We start from the raw sequence: 24,807 nt of genomic DNA, 5'->3' as shown, positions 1-24,807 counted from the left end.
CACAAATCACAGGCTGAAGCAACATTCATTTAGTCAGCTAAAGCCATAAATCTCTATGTGTGTTGTTACGAATTGAGGAGGTTCTTAGATAATATCTGTCAAGGAAGAAAGACACACTCTTTAACTGTCTAGACTGGCTGAAACTCTTCTAGCAATGTATACTAATACCATCATCTCAAATATAGTGGAGATATAGTAAGGCTTAACCAAACAAATGTCAACAGCAGAAGAATACTGTTTCAGTATGACACAAAGTAAATTTTATTGTGATCATTTTCATTACGGGGAAAGGCAAATAATTGCTAATAAAAACCTGCTCTCTTTGCAAAGAACCTGCTTTTAGAAATTTCAAGTGAACTGTAATCATATATAGAATGAAAAAATACTATCCATTGTTAATAAGCGAAATAGTCACCTTGTTCATTAATTTGTCACTACTGGCCAGGCACGGTGGCTCACACCTGTAATCCCAGCACTTTGGGAGACTGAGGTGGGTGGATCACTTGAGGCCGGGAGTTCGATACCAGCCTGGCCAATATGGTGAAACCCCATCTCTACTAAAAATAAAAATAAAATAATGATAATTTAAAAAAAGTTAGCTGGACATGGTGGCGCATGCCTGTAATCCTAGCTACTCAGGAGGCTGAGGCATGAGAATCGCTTGAACCGGGAGGCGGAGGTTGCAGTAAGCCGAGATCGCACCACTGCACTCCAGCCTGGGCCACAGAGCAAGACCCTGTCTCAAAAAAAAAAAAAAAAAAAAAAGGAAAAAATTTGTCACTACTATTCTAGGTAACACCAGTCCAATCCCATACACTAATGAATACAACAAACATTAAACAAATTCACTCTACACCTAAAATTTATACAGAAACCTAGGCAGAAAAGGGCAGATAGGCCAAAATAGTTTATTCTGTTAGGTTATATCTCCATGATGTGTGGCATCCAAAAGAACTCTTATGTTAGAGAATAGGTGCCAACATGAGACCAGGTCCAAACAACAGAGAAAGAGAAGCACAGAGGATGGAAGATGTAAAAATATTTGTGGGCGGCCTTGCTAGTAATTTCTGCTAACTTCCCCCTCTGGCTCATAACGGTGTAAGCAGCATCTTCTCGAAGATGGCTATGATAAAGTGTGGAACAATCTGGAACAACCAAGGGTCGCAAACTTTTCCTGTAAAGAGCCAGACAGAAAATATTTTAGGCTTTGCAGACCACACAGTCTGTTGTAGCTATTCAACTCTGCTGTTGTGTAGTACAAAATCAGCCACAGAGAACACTTGAATGAATAGGCAATGCCACATTTCAGCAACACTTTATTTACTAAAACAAGTGACTGGCCAAATTAGCCCATGGGCCATAGTTTGTCAACCCCTGTGTGCTAGATTAAGCTTGGCTCTCAAGAGGGCTGGATTACATCAAAATCCTAACTTGGTCATCAACTATTTTTCATGCATCAAGCTGCCGCTATAAATTAAGATAAGCTCATAAAGTGTTTGGAATTTGCCCAGTAACCTGAACTTTTTCTAGAGAAGCAGTGACCTACCATGCCTGTGAAGTGTACCTTCTTGCCAAGCTCCCTGCTCCCTGAATCTATATTTAATCCTACTTTTTGAAAATAGCATAGCATAATTAGGTCCTTTAAATCCTGATATTTGCCCCCAACTCTTTCCATCTGGCTCTTCCTTTTTGGGGGCAAAAAAGTAGTAGGAGATTTAAAACTTGGAGTTTGGAGATTGTTGCTTTCCTCATTCCCTCCAATAACTAACTTTAACCCCTGGTGGTGAGCAAAACTATATTCTATATGTGAAGCTTGCCAAAAGAAGGGCAATTGGTTTCAGAAAATAATTCCTGTGTTGTCACATTCCAAGATAGCCATGTGGTCCCTGGGACTGCCAATCCTGGTTACATTTTTTGGCCACTGCCACAATTATATATCAAGTACATCTGTTGCCAAAATCCGGTTGGGCCCACACAAAGAATGATTACAGAACAGTGGCTTCTTCATCTGCCAGGAAATCCAACACCTCCTCCTAAGCCTCAGAATGTCAGTCATTTTTCTGGAAAGACTGAATGATGACTTGCAATAACAGTGGCTTTCACATGTAGCAGGAGAAATTATGGAAGAAAGAGTAAACCTTCTCCATTTTTCCTAATGTTTTAATAAAACATGTGCATGTTTTTAACCAAAGCCATCATAGGATTATATAACTGGTCTTTGACCCTAGAGACAACCTGGGCTGAGTTTCCTCTCACAGGGGTCCCTTATAAGGTTACCAGCAGGTGATCCATCATCTGCTCTTGAGAAGGCTTCCAGAGGTCCACAATCTTCTGGAACTAGCACTCTCATGAACTGTTAAAAAATTCACCGGACACTGAATTGACAGATGTCTCCTTGTAACTTCAAGCACTTGTTGGCTTTAGTTTGGTCCCTGGGAACTGCATGGAATAAGTTTAATCTCTCCTATGAACAATGACCCAGTAAATATTTAAACAATTTGAATAAAGTGATTATATCCTCCCCAAATCTTCCCTTTTACAAGCCAGAAATTCTCTACTGGCCATATAACACAAGTTTATCTTCCTCAATTCATAAACAAATCTCAAATTTTCTATAAGTTCATCATACCCTCATGTCCATTAATTGCAGGGATAACTTTAACAAACATAACTAAGCTCCTATAAAAGGACTATTTTCACATATTTGTATTAGTCATTCACAGTTCTATACAAACTCTACTGAGAGGGAAGATTTCTATCCAAAATGTGTCTCCAAGAAGCAACAGAACAAGCTCTCACTCTCCTGATAGTCCTCACAAATAACATTTATGACTTAGAATAAAAGACATGTCATATTAAGTGGAGGGAAACTTGTTTAGTTCTTGCTTTATTAAGTATACATATTTTAACAAAGTTGGCCATAAACTAAATAGCAAAATGGGTTTTCTCATTATAAGACTGAGGATGCTTCACATCTAAAACATAAATCTAAGTTAACAAAATTGAAACTACACGAATAGGACCTTGACTCGCCAGCTGTCAAGAAATTTGGGGGGACATTTAAGTCCCTTTAGAGCATTGTTTTTTACACCTCCAGATGACTTTTGCTATCTCTGCTATTCTCCTGTATAACCATCTGTTCACATATCATAGGAATTTTTTCCATGTATGCATATGAAGCCTGATACCTCCTCTGACCCCCCAGGGCTCTGCTCCTTCCTTTTCTTTGGTTTATGCAGGTAGAAAGACTAGTTGAGCCAATACAAAATGCCACGTTTTCCCAGAGAAAGCCTCTTGCTACCATATCACGTATTCAAAAATAAAATATACTTGAAGATTTCAGATCACTTAGAATCAGTTAGCTCCCTCTTTATCAATTCTCTAAGTTTAAAATTCTGTATTGGTAAAGAATAATTTTTTAAAAGCATGGCATGAATCCATGTCAAATATTTTTTACTAAACTTGCTAATAAATGAGAGAACTAGGAAGATGTTACAACTGGTTCAAAGGAGAACCCAAAGAGTAGACTTATGATAAGCATCATGATGTTTGAAAGAGTTTACAAACAGATGCAAAACTGGCCAAGAGGGCAACAGTCAATTGTATCAGACTCAATTTGCATTTCATGGATAAGAACCATTGGAAGTGCTATCAGGTTTTTAAAAAAATAATTTACAGATTTGTGAAATAAGCTTGAGACAAAAGTAGAGATGACTCTTAAGAGTGCTATAGACAGGATATTTAGTCTATCTGATATTTACTCCATTTCACTATAACTGCAGCTTAGCAAAACAAAAGATGCATGACTAGTACTTCCTGCTTGAAGAAAACACAGTCTATAAAGGTATAATGCAGAGGCCACACTGCATGACTAATACTCTGCTCCAGGCTCCTCGCATCTAAATTACCTAAATGCCCAGGCTCGCCCAAAGCTCTTGCTCAAGAACACCTACCCCATTTTGACCATTACACCACAATTCTGTGTATTTCTGTTGCCTTGCCTAGGCTGCATGGTATGGTTTCTATCTGTGCATCACTGAGTCTCAAACTTCAGACCACTAAGCTCCTGACCATTCCATTCCACCTCCCTTGGAAGGGAGCACTTGGTCCTCTATCCCCCTCAGGAATTTGTTGGTTAAGTATTTGGGGTATTACTAAGTCTTCCTGCACTATTGGTTAAAAAAAAAAAAAGCTGTGAACTCAGTGAGGTTAGACCCTCCAACCAGAAAAGAGGCTATACTCAACTGCTGCTCCCTAACAGTTTGGTTTAGAGCTGGATGCCATGTTAGAGTAACACACAGTCTACTAAATCTCCCAAAGACACGGCAGCATTTTAAAATCTAAATACTTGTGTAGACAGCCAAACTCTGTGACAGTATTAATACTATACTGCTAAACATAAGGCTTCTCAAGGGCAGGATAGGAGCAGAATTATTTTCACTAAGCTCATATCTACAATGCTGAATGGAATCTAAAAAGGCATTTGCTTTCCTTCTCATTCCTTTACTCATCTAACAAATATTTATTGAATTCTATTATATAATGAGCTAAGCACTATTCTGGGTGTTGGAATACATGAATAAAAGAACAAAGTTCCCTGCTCTCCTTGTGAGTGATCTCTGAGACAGACTTAGCAGTTCCTAGACTTACACATTTCTGAACTTTAGAGTTGAGAGGTTCTGAGAAGATTCCAAGTTTACTCCAACAATAGGTTCTAAGTCTTTGCAAGTATACCTACAAAAAAGTATGCCTATTTAAATACTTCACTCTCTCTGGTCATCATGTTAAAAAAAAAACAACAGTCAAGTGTTCATTAACTCTCCTGCCTTTTAACTAAGCCCTGGTTTTTATCAATGGATCTCTAACTTCAAAGTAAAGATACAGTGCAAGCATTCCTGAACTCCCCTGGGAAAAAATCCTTTGAGACATTTCCTTGAGAGCACAAAATGTCACATTAATATTTTCCATATATCACAAACTTTATTTACACTGGTAAAAATCAGAGTTTCTGAATGGCCTGAATGAAATAGCACACAGCTATTATTTATGTCCTCCCCAAAATCACACACCCAGAAAAGCAAGAAAAGCAAGAAAAGAGTGCCACTTTACAGAGACCTAGTCACCCTGTGGGGAAGAGCAGCAAAGAGAAGAGCAACAATATCACCGCATTTCTGTAAGAGTTCAGGAGCCCTCTGCTCCAACACCCTCTTCTTTCCTGAACAAGCCTCAGCTGACTTTACAAGGAGTTGGGGGGTGGTTAGAGGGGATGTGGGGGAATACATTTTATGTGCACCTGGTATATCTAAGAAAGCAGCCACAACACTTACCTAGAACTAAGAACTGAGATTTTACAGTCCACTTCCCAAACTATGAGACACTTACTTTATTTATCTTAACAAGTCATTATTTTGGCAAAGCACTTCACAGCATGGCATATGACTGAAACCTAAAATTCTCAATCAGTACAACTCCAACATCTGAAACCAATTTATATGACAACTCCCCCTCAGTTTCATGGCAAAGAAAAAGAAATATTCTCCAATTATTAGTTTCAGAAATGATACAACCCCACATTCCCCTGCAGGCAGGCACTGTGCCTATGACACAACAGTGTGCAATGACATAAAACAAATTATTCCTACATAGCTTGTTAAGAGCCAAATCTTTGATCCACATGTCACCATGGAGTGCTAAAGACCCAGGTACAATGTGGTCCAGTTGGTTTGTAAATTAACATATTTGGACACACAATGCTAAACCCTTATGTAGCGTGCAAATTCAGTCAGTGGTGTCAATGGCCTTTGCTGCCTCACATCTTGCTACCACATTTGTAGCTACCAGACCCACCTTTCAGAATGTCATAAAGCAGGTTTTGATGTTCTGTAACCAGCCCTTGGGAAAACAATCGAAGTGTGTTTATGATTTGCAATATAATGTTTAACACAAGGCTATAACAAGAGAGGACCCTTTGGAAAAGGGTAATTAAGCTAAAAGGAGAATCAGGGGTAACAGTAAGCACATAAAGGCATATTCCATTCAGGGATGCATCCTCAGAATGAGAAAAAAGTGCTAATGCAAGGTTAACTGTCCCTGAGGACAGTCAGAACTGTATTCCTAATTTTAGACCACCATAAACTCTACAATGTATTCCTGAATTAATGACAGCATTTTTGGCAAAAGAAAGAAACAAAAGCACTAGTTAGAAGATACCACTGTATCAGAAACATCTCAATATGGAGACATAGGGAAGTACCTCTCAGAAACTGAACAAAATGCTTTTCCTTATGTATGGGGACAGATAAAAGGATACTACACAAGTCAATATTGCTCTGTACCACGCTGAAGAATAACAGAATTTAAGACACTGTAACTTAAGGGTGGTATTCTTTGGTAGACTCTACTGTAACCCATTTCTAGTGCCACAAGTTACCAGGTTCCTAAAGTGTAAGGAATTTTGAGAATCCCAAATTATTAGTGGCACATTCTAACATACTAGAAGCTCAAAGCTTCTCCCTACTCTACAAAGAGGAGAAATTCTGAAATGCGCAATGAATGGGATGATTCAATAGTACTAGGTGTGCTGGAGCTATTAGTGAAAAAATATATACAGGAAAGACAGGAAACGTGTTTTTTGTTCCTCTTTGATATAGCTTCTAAAGGGGCCATTTCTTTCCATATTGATATCTTTCATAATCCTATCTTCTGGAGTTGGAGTTGGTGAAGTCAGGCAGCCTTGGGGCAGTCTTTCTGTGAAAGTATGGGCCATACCATTTGGAGAGTCAGCCAAGAACCAGAGAGAAGCTCAAAGGAAAGACAGCATGGAATATGTTACTTGAATCTGACTATAATCTAGTGGTAAGAGGAGCTTTCAAGGACAGGGATAACAAATATTTCCCACATAAGCCACATTCTCCATCATGTGTCACGGCAGATGCTGTTATTTATTTTATTTTATTTTATTTATTTTATTTTTGAGACATAGTTTCACTCTGTCACTTAGGCTGGAGTACAGTCGTGCAATTTTGGCTCACTGCAACCTCCGCCTCCTGGGTTCAAGCAATTCTCGTGCCTCAACCTCTCGAGTAGCTGGGATTACAGGCACACGCCACCATGCCCAGCTAATTTTTGTATTTTTAGTAGAGATGGGGTTTCGCCATGTTGGGTCCCAGGCTGGTTTCGAACTCCTGAACTCAAATGATCCACCCACCTCGGCCCCCCAAAGTGCTGGGATTACAGGCGTTAGCCATCGCACCTGGCCCTATTTCTTATTGAGATCATTCATAACCTCTGAATGCTTCCCAAAGTGCTCCAGGCATCCACCCCCAATTGTTCAGAGCTAGCAATCAAAATAAACCTTTATGCCAGTTTTGCCTGAGGTTATTAGTACGCCATCGCTAACCAGGGCAGGAAGCCACAGTTCTAAGGAATGCTGTAACAAAAGGTATGCATCAGTCTAGCACAACTACTGTGTTGTATGTCCCTCGGGGGACCACTGGGGTGGTGGTAACCAGAATGAATAGCTACTTATGGATTCTCAGACGTGAGATACACATCAGAGACTATTTACTCAGATTACTGAAACTATTTGCTCAGACTCTGCAAAGAAACTCACTCTGAGTTTCACAGGACACTATAGGAGTCCATTTTCATGCCTAGTGAAATTCTGCATTTGCAGATTGAAGAATTTTGGAAATGAAATGGAGCTATGCCCTTGTTCCTTAACACACACAGGCAAGGGGTTCAAAGGGCCTCGCATAGTCACATTTACAATCTTGGTTCCACCATATCACTGTTGATAAACATTCTGTGACAACCATGGAGGGCTCAAAGATAGTCACGGACTCCTACCTTGGCAACTGACACACAGCCAAATTTGACTTGCACCAGAGCTGTTAAAAGGAACCTGCTTAAGAATAACTTAGAGGCTGGCTGGGCACAGTGGCTCATGCCTGTAATCCTAGCACTTTGGGAGGCCAAGGCGGGCAGATCACCTGAGGTCAGGACTTCGAGACCAGCCTGACCAACATGGTGAAACCCCATCTCTACTAAAAACACAAAAATTAGCCAGGCGTGGTGATGGACACCTGTAATCCCACCTACTCGGGAGGCTGAGGCAGGAGAATTACATGAACCCAGAAGGCGGAGTTTCCAGTGAGCTGAAATTGCACCATTGCACTCCAGTGTGGGTGACAGAGTGAGACTCCATCTCAAAAATAAAAAAATAAAAAATAAAGAAGAACTTGGGGGCCAAAGATTGCTGTTCTGTGGGAGTCGAGAACCACTGTCCTCCAGGACTGCCATTCAGAGCTTATGTTCCAAGTCTCCTCCAGGGATTGGAGCCAAGACAGGAGCATTCTTCCCATGGTGCAGCACCAATGCAGGCGTGAGTGACAAGCCCTGAATGAATGCTGAGGGAGTTGCTTCTCTAACCCCCACTTGAGAGGGAAAAAGAGAGCTCCACAGGACACACTACCTTCATGCTCCCCATGACTCCCCATTAATTGGGTTGTCCAACCAATCTGTCTTACTTTTTCTCAGCTGTATATTGCTAACTTATTTTTGTTATTGTTGGATTACAAGTGAACACAAACACAAGGACATTCTCTTCTACTCTCTTCCAGCCCGGTGTTCCCCAGTTACAGGGAGTGCAAGACCTTCAGTAAAAGGTTCTTCACTAAAGAAATGCAAGTTTGGGTTAACTAAAGTGCTTCGATATTCCGGAATTGTTTCAAATTTTGGATTTTCTTCTTTCAGATTTTGGAATATTTGCAGTATATCTACCTGTTCATCTTTCCTAATCCCAAAATCTGAAAATCTAAAATCCAAAATGCTCCAATGAGCATTTCTTTTGAGAGTCATGTTGGCACTCTCTTGAAAAGTTTTAGATTTTAAAGTTTCAGATATGGGATACTCAACATGTATTACAAAGCACAAGGAGAGATGGTATCCACAAAGCACACACATTTTTCACTGCTTTTACAATTCTGTGAAGAACAAAGTATTTTCAGGCTAAGGAATCAACAAACCCCAAATCCATAAATTGACTTGTCTGTAGAAACGAGCTCAAAATTTAGGAATGGGGGATAGACAGCAAGTTAGACCTCTCAACTTCTGAATATCCAAAGGAATCGAGGAAGAGGAGAGAATCTCAAAATTTTTATAAAGAAATGCTCGAGATAAAGTTGCTTTGGCTAGAGGAAGAAGGGGCTGATTGCGTGAGCCCCAGCAACAGTCCATCTGCTCGCTTGTGCAGATGTGCTGATTCTGCACCTGCACTTTAGTCACCAACCAGGGAAGTGGCAAATGTCTCAGAGGAACTTCCTGTGTTCAGTGATGGCAAATATCAGTCAAGAGCTTGCTAAAGATGGAAACACAATTTGCCTGGTCTGGAAATCAGGGTGCAAACAGGTCTAGATGAAAGGAAGAGTGAACTGTACACAGAGCAAACCAAATAAATATTGAGCAAATTGTTCATTTGAACAATATGAACAATTCGTTCAATATTTATTTGGTTTGCTCTGTGTAGGGTTCACTCATCTAGACCTCAATATACTTCTAATATTTTGTACTTTCGTATGGCTTTGTATGTATTTGAATAGAATACTTTTCATTTTCTAAACCTTGAGTTTTTGTTTTTAATGAGCACTTTATATTACAGTAATTTTTACATCAATTTGATTTGTGAGACATATGGGAAAAAACTGAAAAACTTTAATGACAGTTTCTTATGCTGGAAACATTTAAACGTTCATAAAATGATTGATCGAGCAATGAGATATTAGTTTCCTTCCCTCAGACAGTATCTTCACATGGTTGACAACTAATTCACTGCAGGTATAAGTTATTATAACCACTTTGAAGAGCAATTAAAGGTGAAAATGTTCATATCAAACAACTCAATAACTACATGTCTAGGTGTCTATTCTAGATAAACTCTTGAACATATGCACAAACATGTTCATCACAATATTTTTTAAATAGTAAGAAAAACTGAAAATAAGCATGGTCTAATGGGGATAAAAATAAACTGTGGCATGTTCATAAAATGCAATACTATAAACCAGTTAAAATGGAGAAACAGTATACATTGTTTAGGAATAAATGCGCACGGAGTTAGGCTATAAATATATGGGTAAGTAAAAGACAGAAACACAAACCACTTTCAGAAGAGCAGTCACCTTTAGGCTTCAACTATATTTATGTTTTATTTCTTTTTTTAAAAAAATCTGAGGTGAATACGGTAAAATGTTATTAGCATTTGTTAAATATGGGTATTTATTATATTCTGTACTTTTTTGTATATTTAACGTTTTCACAATAAAAATTAATCAAACAGAAAGCAATAGTTTACCTCATGACTTGAGAGGAAAGTTATCAGAGGTTAGTTTTTTCTTTTAGAAATTTTGAGAGTGTCAACTTATTGGAATCTAGAATGATTGCTCTGGTAATTAGGTTTAAGACTTCTAATAATAACATTATCTGCAAATGTGCTGAAACGTTATTATCTTTCCATCACTGAAGTTTTGTTTTGTTCACTTCAGAAATAACACAGCTAGAATGCTCTATTGAATTACAATGCTGCAACTTTGAGCAAATTTTGTGGCTTAACAGGGCATCTGTAAATCTGGCTCACTCCAACCTAATAACTTACTTATTTGTAAAAATTGGCTTACTTAATGAATTCTCTTTGTGTTGGGTCCTATAAAGGGATTTTCCCCCATTGCAAACAACAGCAGCAGCAATGTTTTCATCAAAAAATACTCTTATTTCAAAACTTAAGATATTCATCAACCACCTACCTTTTCTAGGCAGCAGAGTAGGAATTTAATTTTTATTTAAAAAGTGGCTAAACTCACACATACCCACTTTTCCAGACTTGACTTCAGTTGGTGTTGACAACTGCTTGCCAAGCAAACCCACTTGTGTGAGCTCCTCCATGGGCTACACCTGGTCAGTAGCATGCTGAAGCACTGTGGAGGGCACGTGGCTAAGAGGAAAAAAAGTGCGGTGCAGGCTGACTTTCTCTAGACCAGAGACTTCCCAAATAAAAATTAAGGGTGTTCCTTAATTCTGGAAATCAGGTCCAGCGTCCCACCCAGAAGCCAACAGACTGCATTTTGTTCACCACTGCCCTAGAACTTTTGCCAAATAAGTCCTCCTTTTACCAGCTTCTGGTGCTGAGCATAGTGACTTTCTCAGTCTCTTCCCTTATCTATAATAGAACCTCCTAACTTACTATTTCTGCCTCTGAAATATCCTGCAGTTCAACACTTTTGAAATTATCACTATTATTCTGAGAAAACCAGACATCAACATCACTCAAGAAAATGGAGATTAATCCCAGGTCAGCATATGGGTGAACAAGCAGAAACTCAGTTCATACTATTACAAGCATAGTCACCATTGTTACCATTGACTATGACAACAGCTAATGTTACCATGCCTCCAAGCTCTCTGATAAGTACTAAACCATATTATTACATTTAATTTTCACTAAAACCCCATAAAGTTAATCTCATTTTACAGAGGAGCGAGAAATTACAAAGGTTAACATGCCCCAGGTCATACAACTAGTAAATGGTATCCTCCCTTCTAAGATTACCTTTTAGATGGCTTTTAACTATGCAAAGTATTTATTTGGCTTCTATTTATCTTAGAAAAAATTGTATTACACATACATCATACTATAGTTTGGAACAATTATGAGGGACAAACGTAATTCAGGAAAGCTACATGCAGATACCTAGATTGAAAGGCTTTTGGAGAAGATCCATCCCTAAGGAGGACTCTACAGAACCAGAATGTTATACCCCAACAGATGGCTCCAAAAGTTTGTCCACAATATTGCAGATTTATTCAATTCTCCAAGCACCAAAGAGAAAAGACAGCTAATGTTTTGGTTCAACCTATGAGTACATTTACTTACTGCTGCCTTGTTAAGGAGAATGGCCATCTACTGAGAAGCAACATTTATGAAAATGCACACTGTGAGCACAAGACCATTCTGGATACACAAGGCAGGGGTGGTTGTAGGGACACAGCTGGAATGACCCAAGTGGTAAAGCTGACAGGAAAACAAAAATAATACCCAACACTGGTATCATTAAACAAAGGAATTAGAGGAAGAGGAGGCAAATAAATATTCAAAAACCAATTGCCTTTTGTTAGACTATAACCTAACATTGATTTGACTGTCAGAGGCAGAGAATCTTTGAATGAACAGTATTTCACACTTCAAATCTAAAATTTGGTGTTCATTTTAATAGTGCTGACTTTTTTGCAATAAAAAGGAAATAAAGAAAGGAAATGGATCACTAGCTTTGAGATTATAGCATTTAGGAATGCAAGGACAATGAGAAACATGCCCTCAGTGGGTTTCTGGGCAGAAAACCGAGGGCATCTCATCAGGGCCACATCACTATGTTTTCAGAGTCATTGACTAAACAGGTAAACGGTGCTAAAAAAACTGGGTGGTATATGGATTAATCTTTGTTTTACTCCCTCCGGGGAAGAGTAAAAAGTGAGAGACAATGAGAGAGAGAGATTGAGCTGGACAAAGAAAAAATATGCCAACATTGTCTTGACAACACAAGCACTGGCTGCATTTTAAATATTTATTTTTTCCTCCTAATTTTAACGGAAATATGTGGTGGCTTTGTAAGGTTCAAGTTGGCTAAGCTGACCCACAACCATTGAGACAGAGAAAAAGACCATGTCCCAGTGGTCCCGCTTCTCTGGCTAAAACCTAATATAAAATACATTGCACGAATTTTTAAACAGAGCAATTTTATTTTTTGCAACCAGGAAAAACTATTTTAAGGTAAGAGGGAAAATAACATGCTTCATAAAATTTGGAATCACCCACAATCCAAGCTCACAATTATTTTTCTGTCCACCTACCTCTTTATATACACTTTGGCAGATATTTGATTGTACTAATTACAAAGTTTTACACAGTAGTCTCCCCTTATCTATGGGGGATACATTCTAAGACCCCCAGTAGATGCCTGAAACTTCAGATTGGATAGTGCTGAACCCTATATACACTGTTTTTTTCCATACATACATACCTATGATAAAATTTAATTTATAAATTAGGCACAGTAAGAGATTATCAACAATAATAATAAAAGAGAACAATAATGACAATAGACTGTAATACAAGTTATGTGAGTGCGGTCTCTCTCTTTGTCAAAATATCTTATTGTCCTGTAGTCACTTATTTTTGGATCTCAGTTGACTGCAGATAAGTGAAACCACGGAAAGCAAAACCACGGAGGCAGGGGAGGAGACTACTGTATCTTTTTAAAAATCTTGCCATTACATACTGAGCAGATTCCCATGTGATTAAAATTTCTTTAGAAACATGACTTTTCACTGGCTGCAAGATGCTCTGCTGTCTGTATACATAGTATGACTATGGCTATAGTGTAGCTATCCTCCTCTAAGTTGTTTACAGTCATTGGCTTTTAGAGACAAACATTGCCAAAAACATTCTCGCACATAATTCCTCTTCTGCATCTCTTATCACTTTCTGGAACAGGAATGTTCCAAGCTCTGGACACACGTTACCAAATGGCTTTGGTAAACATCTGCAGATCAATGTTCAAAATGTTGGTCAACCAGTACAACAAGGGCATCCATGAATAAGAACCAGTGATGCAATGTGGGAACAGGGCAGCAAAGTTCCTGGCTGTGCCATGCCAGGAGTTAGCCCTTCAGTCCTAGAATCATGGGGGAAGAACGGTGGGCCCTTGGGAGAAGGGCCAGAATGGCAGGGTGGTTTTTACTGGGAGGGCTTGGGGCAGCTCCTGTTGACCAACTGGCATTTGGTAATATTTTGACCAGTAATACAGTTTCACTGGAGCGTATCCACTGAACATCAGCCAGTGTTGGAGTTTCCATCTTACGCTCTCTTTCTCAGACTAAACAAGCCTCGATTATTTTAGTCTTCCCCTGCACTGACTTCATTGTTCAAAAGTTCAAGCCTTTTACAGATTTCCTAACAGGCTCTACAAATTGTGTTTAGTAAAGATTAGATTTGGTCAATCGTCCAAACTTGACCTTTTAAGCAATGGCAAAAGCGACAGAAACAAAATAGAAATCAAAGAGGAAAGTGTACAGTGCATGTGAACACAGCTCAAATGTTGAAAAAGGAGCCAGTTTCTAGATCACGGGATCAAAGCACAACATCAACTCTCACTGCTGTAACCAATGGTGGGTTAAAGTGGTAAAAGAATGGTTGTCTCAGTCAAACACACACACTCCTAGAGGTTGGTTTCTCCTTCCTCTGTGCCCCAGAGCCTGTCTGCTTACCCTTTTATGGAGCTTATGACAACATTTGATTACTATTTGATTCTATCTGCTTCTCCTACCAGGACCATCCACTCCAAGAAATTTGGCTTATTTTTTAATCCTCAGAATCTAACCAAGAGTCTAGATTCTCTGTCTAGTTTTCTCTGCCCCAGAGAAGATACTCGATACACATCAAACAAAGCACACACTAACTTGCCTTGCCCTTCACCAACTGCATTGCTTTGGTGAGTGAAACACCAGATACTCCAAGCTTGTTATTTCTTACTGTTTCAATCTGGGCTTATACACAAATCCTCATCTCTCAATGCCAGGGACTATGTAGATAAGACAGATAATTTCAGAGCCTGCGGAGTCTAGAAAGCTGGTTGTCCTGCAGCTACTGTGCTTCCCTTATATAGTCTTTAGAGAGGTAGGGAGGAAAGGCAGACAAATTTCTTTCTAATCATTGCTACTTCTGCCACTTTCTGTAAGCTCTTATCACATAAGAGCAGAAATGCCAGTTTGAACCCATCACTGGAGTTGAAAACTCAATTGCAGAAGACTAAACCAGGTACTTCTGAAGAAGTCTAGTAATACTGTCACTGAAGTCTAGTTTTTTTACTTTTACTGGTTCCCTCTCCCAAATCTTAACACCTAGCAAAGTGGGTCCCTGGAAATCCAATGCTCACTCTACTGTATATTTAATCAACCACAGTAAAAGAAAGAAGACATCTAACTTCTCTTCCCTCTCACATCTTCAGGCCCAGTGCCCAGCCACTGCTTCCCTTCCCAGTTTACCCCTTTTCTCACAAAGATATTGGGAAGAACTAGAAGACCGATGTCCCATCTCGTCTCCTCCTTTTCCAGCTACTTTGTGTAGAAAATGGATGGTTTCTTTTGACTTTAATTCCACTACTTTAACACGTGTTTCTTTAAATCTGTGTAAATCTGTGTTTTGATCAAGCTACTGCCTCTCCAGCACTGGAAACACAGGAGGGCTTCAGCTCTCCAGGAACTGAAAGAACTGCATCCCAATGGCCATACACAATACAACTTTAATCTTTTTGTACATGTGGTGAACGAATTTCTTTTTGTGGGGAAGAGTCAGGAATTGATCCAATCAGGGTATACAAACCAAATTAATGAATAAATGAAAAGTACTAGCTGAACTTCCAGCCACTTTCCTTAGATGTCTTCAGTATGTACCTAGCACCAGATCAACAGTTTGCAGAAATCATGATAGCTGAGCTGCAGCCATGACAGGCAAGATTACTGAATGATTTAATTAAGTTAGAATCAAACACACACTCAGCAGCAGAGTAAAAATTCACCTTCCCCAAAGTAGACCTCAACACATACAGAAATGTAATATGAACAATCTAATACCATTTATTTAAGCCTTGGCTTTAGAGATCAGAAACAAAGCAGGAAAAATTAGGCACAATCATCAAATCCTGATCTTTGCCTCAAATATCTGCTGTCATCACAGCTAGCAGTGTCTATATTCCCATTTACTTACTTGGCAAACTCTGAAGCCCAAGAAGGGGTACAAGTATTTTTCTGGATACTAATAAGGACTGGTTAAGTGATACAACTTGTACATTTGCTTCTGAGCAGAACAGCAATTAAAGATGATTTCTTCCTGTGCTGATAAGATTGCTGTCAGCATAATACATGTATACACCCACTTTATTTTCTCCTCTCTGAAGACTTACTCCTTACTGTTCCCAGGATTTAAAAATCATGTTAACAATAAGCAAATACAGCATGGCCAGATGCCTTTTTGTGGTCAGATGGTTCATTGTTTAAAAAGCTTCAGTTTAAAATCCAAAAGATTGTTAACAGATGCAGTTTCTGGCTAGAGACTGGGAAAAACCTCATTTAAACAAAAGAGTATGTTGTGATTGGAACTAAAAAAGGGAATTACCTTTAAAGATAAGAACCACAAACATTTCCTATTTGAAAATACCCCATCACAACTAACAGAACCCTTTTTGGACCTTTCATGAAAGTTAAAAAAAAAAATGACAGTGGATTGCTGTCTATGACAAAGCAAGGATGACCAACCAGTCCGGTAAGTTTTAGATTTGTTTGGACTTTCAAAAAGGCCTCAACATCCATCTCTTACGCTCCCCCAAGATTACTCAATTAGACAAAATTCCAATTAACTTCTTTTGAATCGTTTTAGTCTGAGAAATATTTTCTGCTTTGATTTTGGCTCTGGAAATAGGTTTTCAACCAGAGATATAGATAGAGAAGTTTCATAAATGAACAGAGCTTGATAAGCAGATAGCTGCTGCCGGGGCTCAAGTCGCTGTTGGACAGGGAAACAGACACTGGGCTGAGCCAAGCTTGGCCCTGTCTGTAGGTCCCAGGCTCATTGGCCTTCACAACTTCTGTTCATTTTTACATGGAAAGTTTGCTTTTCACCAACTCACGCCATCTGTTTCGGTTGGCTTCAGTGGCCCCTTACTCTATGACTTTACTATGTGTGAGAATGTCTGTAATGCCCTGTGTTCTAATCTTGAAAGACAGGAAATGTGACAGAGCCCTGGGAGTGTAGCTTTCCTCCAGCCTGAGAAATGGATGTGGCTTGGCTTGCTGGTGATAAGCCTGATTTGAAAAGGCTAGGCGAGAGATGTTCCAAGGAAAATAATCTGTTCTTAATATTAACGATGGCCACTACGGGGCTCTATTCTGAGAATGGGCAACCTGTCCTTCAAAAAATTACATTCTCTGAAGAGAGGTAAACATAATATCCTCCTCCTGGTTCAGTTTTCATGTTCTCATATTCATTGTGTATTTTCCAATTTATTGCAGTGCCCAAAAATTCAGTTTCAGACCAAAGGCACAGTAGAGTTTTAACAGTGTTAGAAGCTCAAATTAAAATCTTTGGTGAAGCAATGCTACCATCCACTTTAAAGTGAGGCAAATCTAGAACACATGGGATTCCCTAAAGAGTCAAAATGGCTTTCCCACTGATTGCTAAGTCATATAAGGAAGCCAAGCTGTTGGAATGAAGCTAGTAGGAGAAGTGCATTCTCAAAGGTCTGTGCAATCCAGCCAGGTACTAATAAGAAAGGCCTAGCTGTCAAAAAGTGGGATTCTGAGGCCAGTGACCACATCCATATCCATCCTCCTACAAGAAGCAAACCCCCCATCATGCATACTTGAGATGAGGTTTTCAAGGGGATTCGATAGGTGTGGACATTGAAAAATGAGCAGCAGCTGCAAGCCCGAGGGCATTACTATTCTCCAGGGTTTGCCTTTTCTAATCTAAGGGGCAGTAGTTTCCATGATTAACTTTCTATTGCTGTCAAGGGTGTAATAAAATCTGGGAAAGAAGAAAACTTTCCCTTCAGTAAGCTGCTCCTATTTTCCTGCCCTTTGCTTTCCTCTAGTGAACATTCTCAATCCCTCCTTTGTATTGTTTCCTTATTTTCAGAAAGAATCTACACTAGGATGAGCCAAAATAGACAAAGTCCTCTGTGTATACCCGCAACTTGAGGATTTCTCTTTCTCGGTTCTAGCAGCAGATTTTTAAGATGGCAGTGCGAAAAGTTTCCTTCTTTCCAAAGGCTATATAATACCGGTTTCAGAACTGAGCACATTTTATTCCATTTTAAAATTCCTCCTCAGTGTATTATATTTGTTTCTTGAGCCATGACAATCAATTCAATAAAAAAGAGGTTTTCTAGTTGGTTCAATGTATACAAAGAGAAACAGCAGAAGAGGAGAGGAAGACATTTATTTCACAATGACATTTTACTGGTTACTACTGGATTAAGAATTCTTAAGGCTTTAGTTTGGAAATAATCTGATAGAGGCTCAGAGATCATACTGAGGGGTTAAGGCTGACCACATTTCTCAGAAAAGGCCACCAGAACCGAATCTGACACATAGTTCTACCAATTACAATTGCCCAGCTGGAAAATTAATGTGCTTTAAATTTTTTGACAGTATTCAGTGTAACACTAATGACAATGCAGTGATTCAGTCATCATGCATTCATTTCAAAGTATCAGATGCTGGAGTTACAAAGATGGGTAAGACATGGTGCCTCTTCATCAGAGGCATAAAGTCAGGTGGAGAGCCACTCACATAGGCTCACTGCTAGAGAGAGTCCCTTTATTGAGTAATGTAAGATGCTCCCAGGAGAGTGGCACAGGGCTATTACACAAGATAGCAAAGGGGGGCAGATGTGCTGAGAGATGCCACATGGGCCAATGGAGGTCCCAAGCTGCATATCGGTTTCACCTAGTAAAAGGCTTCCCTGACAGTGGTGTCTTGAAAAAATATTATTGTATAGTTTGTTCCTGTTTCCCTGGGTCGAGAGTGAGTCATCAAAGTGTCCACTGCCTGATGGAGAGCTAGGTGCTAGCCTTGACCTTCCCACTACCCCATCCTGGTTTCAATCTCTGTTGGAACAGAAGAGAAAGTGGCAAAAGGTGGCCATGAACAGAATTAGTCCCCAAAATGGGTGTAGGGATATCCTCAGAATCTGCTACAGGGTTTAAAAGTTGGCAGAGTGCACTCTGTTTCAGGAGATACAGTCACAATGGAGTGATGCCTGGTGCCACAGATACTAGGGAATAAGAAGAGCTTTGGTGTTTCACTGTCCCCTATATCCATTCTCCCCATCTCTTGAGGTAATAGAACCCCTAGATCTTAAATGGGAAGTGACTGCCCAGAATAAAGACTTTAGTCCTTTCAGTGGATGTGGCCATGCAACCAGCAGTGGGATACGAGAGAGAGTCAGCCATGTAACTCCAGGAATGTGTCCCTCAAAGTGGGAGTGGAGGAGCCTGTGCTTCCTTTCCTTTCTTCCATCGTTGGTTTGGAACATGAAGGGGCTGGAGAGTCAACTTGGTGCATGGGATGGGGCTACACCAGAGAGATGATGAAATGGAAAGTTGTCAGAAGGTGGTTTTAGAGGGCTGTGACCCCATACCTGGTTCTAGACCACCTAGAACCTAGCAGTATACAGCAGTATACAGTATACAGTACACCTAGCAGTATACAGACTGCTATGTAAAGAGCAGGGTTGGGGGGAATTTGTCTTGTGTAAGCAAACGTTATTTTGGGTCTCAGTTACACATGATTATGAATGATAGTTACAGGTGGAAAAGAGCCCAATGAAGTACTGACAAAAACAACATCCAGAGAATTGACACTGGCTACATGTAGCACCACAGCCACAACATAACACATTCAATCTGGTTTTCATATTACAAAGAGCTGTCCAATTCTAGTGGAAGAGCAAATGGAATCAATGATTATTTTCCAGTTAACCATAATCACAATGAAAATCTTACCTTTTTCTTGCTACAGTATATTTGCCATTTTTTCTCAGCTGGAAGTGCAAACATGGCTTCTCTGTGTTTGTCTGTGAGGTCCAGTTCATCCTGAGAAGAAAGAAAATAATTAGTGTTTCATAGGATAAACATTATTCCTGTAGAGAACGTTATCAGTATCATCAAGGAAGAAAAAAAACAAAAACACGAACACATATTTAAATGAACTTGAAAAAGATCAAGAAGCTAAGTTAGGTATGTTTTTCCATCACGAAGAAAGCATGTCCCTGGCAGGGGGCTAGACATGGGGCACAGCAAGAGGGATGAGGCACAGCCCTACAGTCACAAAGGTCAGGGGAGAGTGGACCAAGCACGGACAGAATTATCCTGAGCTACTGTCTACTGCTGAGTATGGTCCATTGAGCAGCAAAAGCTGTCAAACTTCAGGAGTTTAGAAATATTGGTCATGTTGCCCTCTCCCTCCCCCTCCCCCTCCCCCTCTCCCCACGGTCTCCCTCTCCCTCTCTTTCCACGGTCTCCCTCTGATGCCGAGCTGAAGCTGGAGGGTACTGCTGCCATCTCAGCTCACTGCAACCTCCCTGCCTGATTCTCCTGCCTCAGCCTGCCGAGTGTCTGCGATTGCAGGCGCGCGCTGCCACGCCTGACTGGTTTTCGTATTTTTTTGGCGGAGACGGGGTTTCGCTGTGTTGGCCGGGCTGGTCTCCAGCTCCTAACCGCCAGTGATCCTCCAGCCTCGGCCTCCCGAGGTGCCGGGATTGCAGACGGAGTCTCGTTCACTCAGTGCTCAATGGTGCCCAGGCTGGAGTGCAGTGGCGTGATCTCGGCCCGCTACAACCACCTCCCAGCCGCCTGCCTTGGCCTCCCAAAGTGCCGAGATTGCAGCCTCTGCCTGGCTGCCACCCCGTCTGGGAAGTGAGGAGCGTCTCCGCCTGGCCGCCCATCATCTGGGATGTGAGGAGCCCCTCTGCCTGGCTGCCCAGTCTGGAAAGTGAGGAGCGTCTCTGCCCGGCCGCCATCCCATCTAGGAAACGAGGAGCGCCTCTTCCGGGCCGCCATCACATCTGGGAAGTGAGGAGCGTCTCTGCCCGGCCGCCCATCGTCTGAGATGTGGGGAGCACCTCTGCCCTGCCGCCCCGTCCGGGATGTGAGGAGCGTCTCTGCCCGGCCGCCCCGTCTGAGAAGTGAGGAGCCCCTCCGCCCGGCAGCCGCCCCGTCCGAGAAGTGAGGAGCCCCTCCGCCCAGCAGCCACCCCGTCTGGGAAGTGAGGAGCGTCTCCGCCCGGCAGCCACCTCGTCCGGGAGGGAGGTGGGGGGGTCAGCCCCCCGCCCGGCCAGCCGCCCCGTCTGGGAGGGAGGTGGGGGGGTTAGGCCCCCGCCCGGCCAGCCGCCCGGTCCGGGAGGTGAGGGGTGCCTCTGCCCGGCCGCCCCTACTGGGAAGTGAGGAGCCCCCCGGCCTGGCCAGCCGCCCCGTCCGGGAGGGAGGTGGGGGGGTCAGCCCCCAACCCGGCCAGCCGCCCCGTCCGGGAGGGAGGCGGGGGGTTAGCCCCCCGCCTGGCCAGCCGCCCCGTCCGGGAGGTGAGGGGCGCCTCTGCCCGGCCACCCCTACTGGGAAGTGAGGAGCCCCTCTGCCCGGCCAGCCGCTCCGTCCGGGAGGGAGGTGGGGGGGTCAGCCCCCCGCCCGGCCAGCCGCCCTGTCCGGGAGGGAGGTGGGGGGGTCAGCCCCCCGCCCGGCCAGCCGCCCCGTCCGGGAGGGAGGTGGGGGGGGTAGCCCCCCACCTGGCCAGCCACCCCGTCCGGGAGGTGAGGGGCGCCTCTGCCCGGCCGCCCCTACTGGGAAGTGAGGAGCCCCTCTGCCCGGCCAGCTGCTCCGTCCGGGAGGGAGGTGGGGGGCTCAGCCCCCCGCCCGGCCAGCCGCCCCGTCCGGGAGGTGAGGGGCGCCTCTGCCCGGCCGCCCCTACTGGGAAGTGAGGAGCCCCTCAGCCCGGCCAGCCGCCCCGTCCGCGAGGGAGGTGGGAGGGTCAGCCCACCGTCCAGCCAGCCGCCCTGTCCGGGAGGGAGGTGGGGGGTCAGCCCCCCGCCCAGCCAGCCGCCCCGTCCGGGAGGGAGGTGGGGGGGTCAGCCCCCCGCTGGCCAGCCGCCCCGTCCGCGAGGGAGGTGGGGGTTCAGCCCCCCACCCGGCCAGCCGCCCCATCCGGGAGGTGAGGGGCGCCTCTGCCCGGCCGCCCCTACTGGGAAGTGAGGAGCTCCTCTGCCCTGCCAGCCGCCCCGTCCAGGAGGGAGGTGGGGGGGGTCAGCCCCCTGCCCGGCCAGCCGCCCTGTCCGGGAGGTGAGGGGCGCCTCCGCCCGGCCGCCCCTACTGGGAAGTGAGGAGCCCCTCTGCCCGGCCACCACCCCGTCTGGGAGGTGTACCCAACAGCTCATTGAGAACGGACCATGATGACAATGGCGGTTTTGTGGAATAGAAAGGGGGGAAAGGTGGGGAAAAGATTGAGAAATCGGATGGTTGCCGTGTCTGTGTAGAAAGAGGTAGACATGGGAGACTTTTCATTTTGTTCTGTACTAGGAAAAAATTCTTCTGCCTTGGGATCCTGTTGATCTGTGACCCTACCCCCAACCCTGTGCTCTCTGAAACATGTGCTATATCCACTCAGGGTTGAATGGATTAAGGGCGGTGCAAGATGTGCTTTGTTAAACAGATGCTTGAAGGCAGCATGCTCGTTAAGAGCCATCACCACTCCCTAATCTCAAGTACCCAGGGACACAAACACTGCGGAAGGCCGCAGGGTCCTCTGCCTAGGAAAACCAGAGAACTTTGTTCACTTGTTTATCTGCTGACCTTCCCTCCACTATTGTCCTGTAACCCTGCCAAATCCCCCTCTGCGAGAAACACCCAAGAATGATCAATAAAAAAGAAAAAAAAAAAAAATCATGTAATGGGCAGGGCGCCGGGGCTCACGCCTGTAATCCGAGCACTTTGGGAGGCCAAGGCGGGCGGAGCACGAGGTCAGGAGATGGAGACCATCTTGGCTAACAGAATGAAACCCCGTCTCTACTAAAAATACAAAAAATTAGCCGGGCATGGTGGCGGGCGCCTGTAGTCCCAGCTACTCGGGAGGCTGAGGCAGGAGAATGGCGTGAACCCGGGAGGCGGAGCTTGCAGTGAGCCGAGATCGCGCCACTGCACTCCAGGCTGGGCGACAGAGCAAGACTCCGTCTCAAAAAAAAAAAAAAAAAAAAAGTAATGTTCCTTTAAAAGATTAAAAAGGGGTAGTTAAAAGAGGGGTAGTTGTTCAATGCAGAAAATTTGAAAAACACAGAAAAATAAATGAAAATAAAATTTACTGTAACTCTACCACTCATAACTGTTATAAACATATGCAAATATTGAAAATTAGGCTGGGCACAGTGTGGTGTGCCTATAGTCTTGCCTATTAAGATGGCTGAGGCAGGAGGATTACTTGAGCCCATGACTTTGAAGCCAGCCTGGGCAATATAGCAAGACCCCTGTCTCTAAAATAATTTTTAAAAAAGACATAAAATTAGAATAATATTATATATAGTTTTGCAATATGGTTCTTTGATTTCATTTTATAGAGTATATGTGTTCCTGTGTCAAATATTATATGATATCACTTCCACTGGTTATATTATATTCCGATGGATGTACTTGAATTTATTTAACAAATTGGCTTATTCGGGATGTTTAGGTTTTACTAATGTTTCAGTACTGTAATTAATGTTGTAATGAATATCTTTGTTGATAAAAAAAAAAAAGAAATATTGGTCATGTTAAAGATGAGGATTTGCTGGGGATGGCTTCACAAACACTAACAGGCAGGGCCCTGAAGAACTTGGACATGAGGAGGGGAGAAACAGACAAAGGCCGAGTGTTGTGACAGACAGTGTGTATGTGGGACAATGGTCAGCTTACAGGAAGCACTGGGTTTCTGCAAAGGATCATCAGTTTAAAGGCTGGAGAGGTAGGGAGTGAATAGCGGAAAGCTTTAAATGCCAGAGTAAGGAGGTTATTTTCTTGAATGAATTGAGGCAATGAAGTTTTGGGCAAGGCAGTGACTCCCTCATTGCATAAACACTAACTGATATTTACTCAGTACATTATGTGCAGGCATGTTCTCATTTACTGTAGTTCTCACAACAACCCCAAGTGGTCTACTCATTACTACATCCACACTGATATAGCTTGCAAAAATTTAGGCTGAAGATTGGCCACATCAGTTATTCAAGACTGCACACCTAGCAAATAGTGGAGTCGTGTTTTAAGCTTAGAACTGTTGAACTCCAGAGTCCAGATGTTTATTTAGCCTTTCAGATCAGTGTTTGGAAATGTTAACTTTATAGTGGTGTACTGCTTAGACTGAACCCTAAAGGAAGGTAATTTATAAATGTTAATAACTAATGGATAACCATAATGGAATCATGAATATAAAGAGCTTAGAAAAAAGTTATTGGTGTTTAACAAGAACTTAATTCACAGTCTTTTATTTTTTTTCTACTTTTACTTTATGTTCAGGGGTACATGTGCAGGTTTGTTACATAGGTAACTCGCATGTCACTGAGGCTTTGTGTACAAGTGATCCCATCACCAAGGTAGTGAGCACAGTACCTGAAAGGTAGCATTCCTGCCAACACCCCCACCACCTTCCCTGTTCAAGTCCCCAGGTTCTATTTTCCCCATCTTTGTGTCCACGTGTCTTCAAAGTTTAGCTCTTACTTATAAGTGAGAACATGCGATATTTCGTTTTCTGTTCTGGGCTGGTTCACTAAGGATGCTGGCCTCCAGCGGCATACGTGTTGCTGCAAGGGACATGATCTTGTTCCTTTTATGATTGCATAGCATTCCATTATATATATATACATATATCACATTTTCTTGATCCAGTCCACTGTTGATGAACATCTTGGTTGATTCCATGTCTTTGCTATTGTGAATAGTGCTGCAATGAACATACAAGTGCATATGTCTTTTTGGGAGAACAATTTATTTTGCTTTGTATATATACCCAATAGTGGGATTGTTGGGTCAAATGCTAGTTCTATTTTAAATTATTTAAGAAATCTTCACACTGCTTTCCACAGTAGCTGAACTAATTTGCATTCTTACCAACAGTGTATAACTGTTCCCTCTTCTCTGTAACCTCACTAGCATCTGTTGTTCTTTGACTTTTAAATAATAGCCA

The 24,807-nt window shown here is 42.4% G+C and overlaps 1 protein-coding gene across 4 annotated transcripts in view; it reads right to left on the bottom strand.

Annotated features, from left to right (window-relative positions):
* DAAM1 (dishevelled associated activator of morphogenesis 1) overlaps window positions 1–24,807 on the bottom strand; it is a 186,064-nt gene that overhangs the window by 60,483 nt on the left and 100,774 nt on the right. For all 4 annotated transcript variants that reach the window (XM_004055236.5, XM_004055237.5, XM_055361926.2 and 1 more), the window contains exon 3: window positions 19,611–19,700. In XM_004055236.5, the coding sequence (XP_004055284.4) occupies window positions 19,611–19,700 (90 nt within the window). The remainder of the gene's footprint in view (window positions 1–19,610; window positions 19,701–24,807) is intronic.

Source organism: Gorilla gorilla, chromosome 15 (genome assembly GCF_029281585.2).
Source record: "Gorilla gorilla gorilla isolate KB3781 chromosome 15, NHGRI_mGorGor1-v2.1_pri, whole genome shotgun sequence".
NCBI classification, from domain to species: domain Eukaryota; kingdom Metazoa; phylum Chordata; class Mammalia; order Primates; family Hominidae; genus Gorilla; species Gorilla gorilla.
Note: the sequence above shows the minus strand (reverse complement) of the source record. Positions and strands in the feature narration are given on the sequence as shown.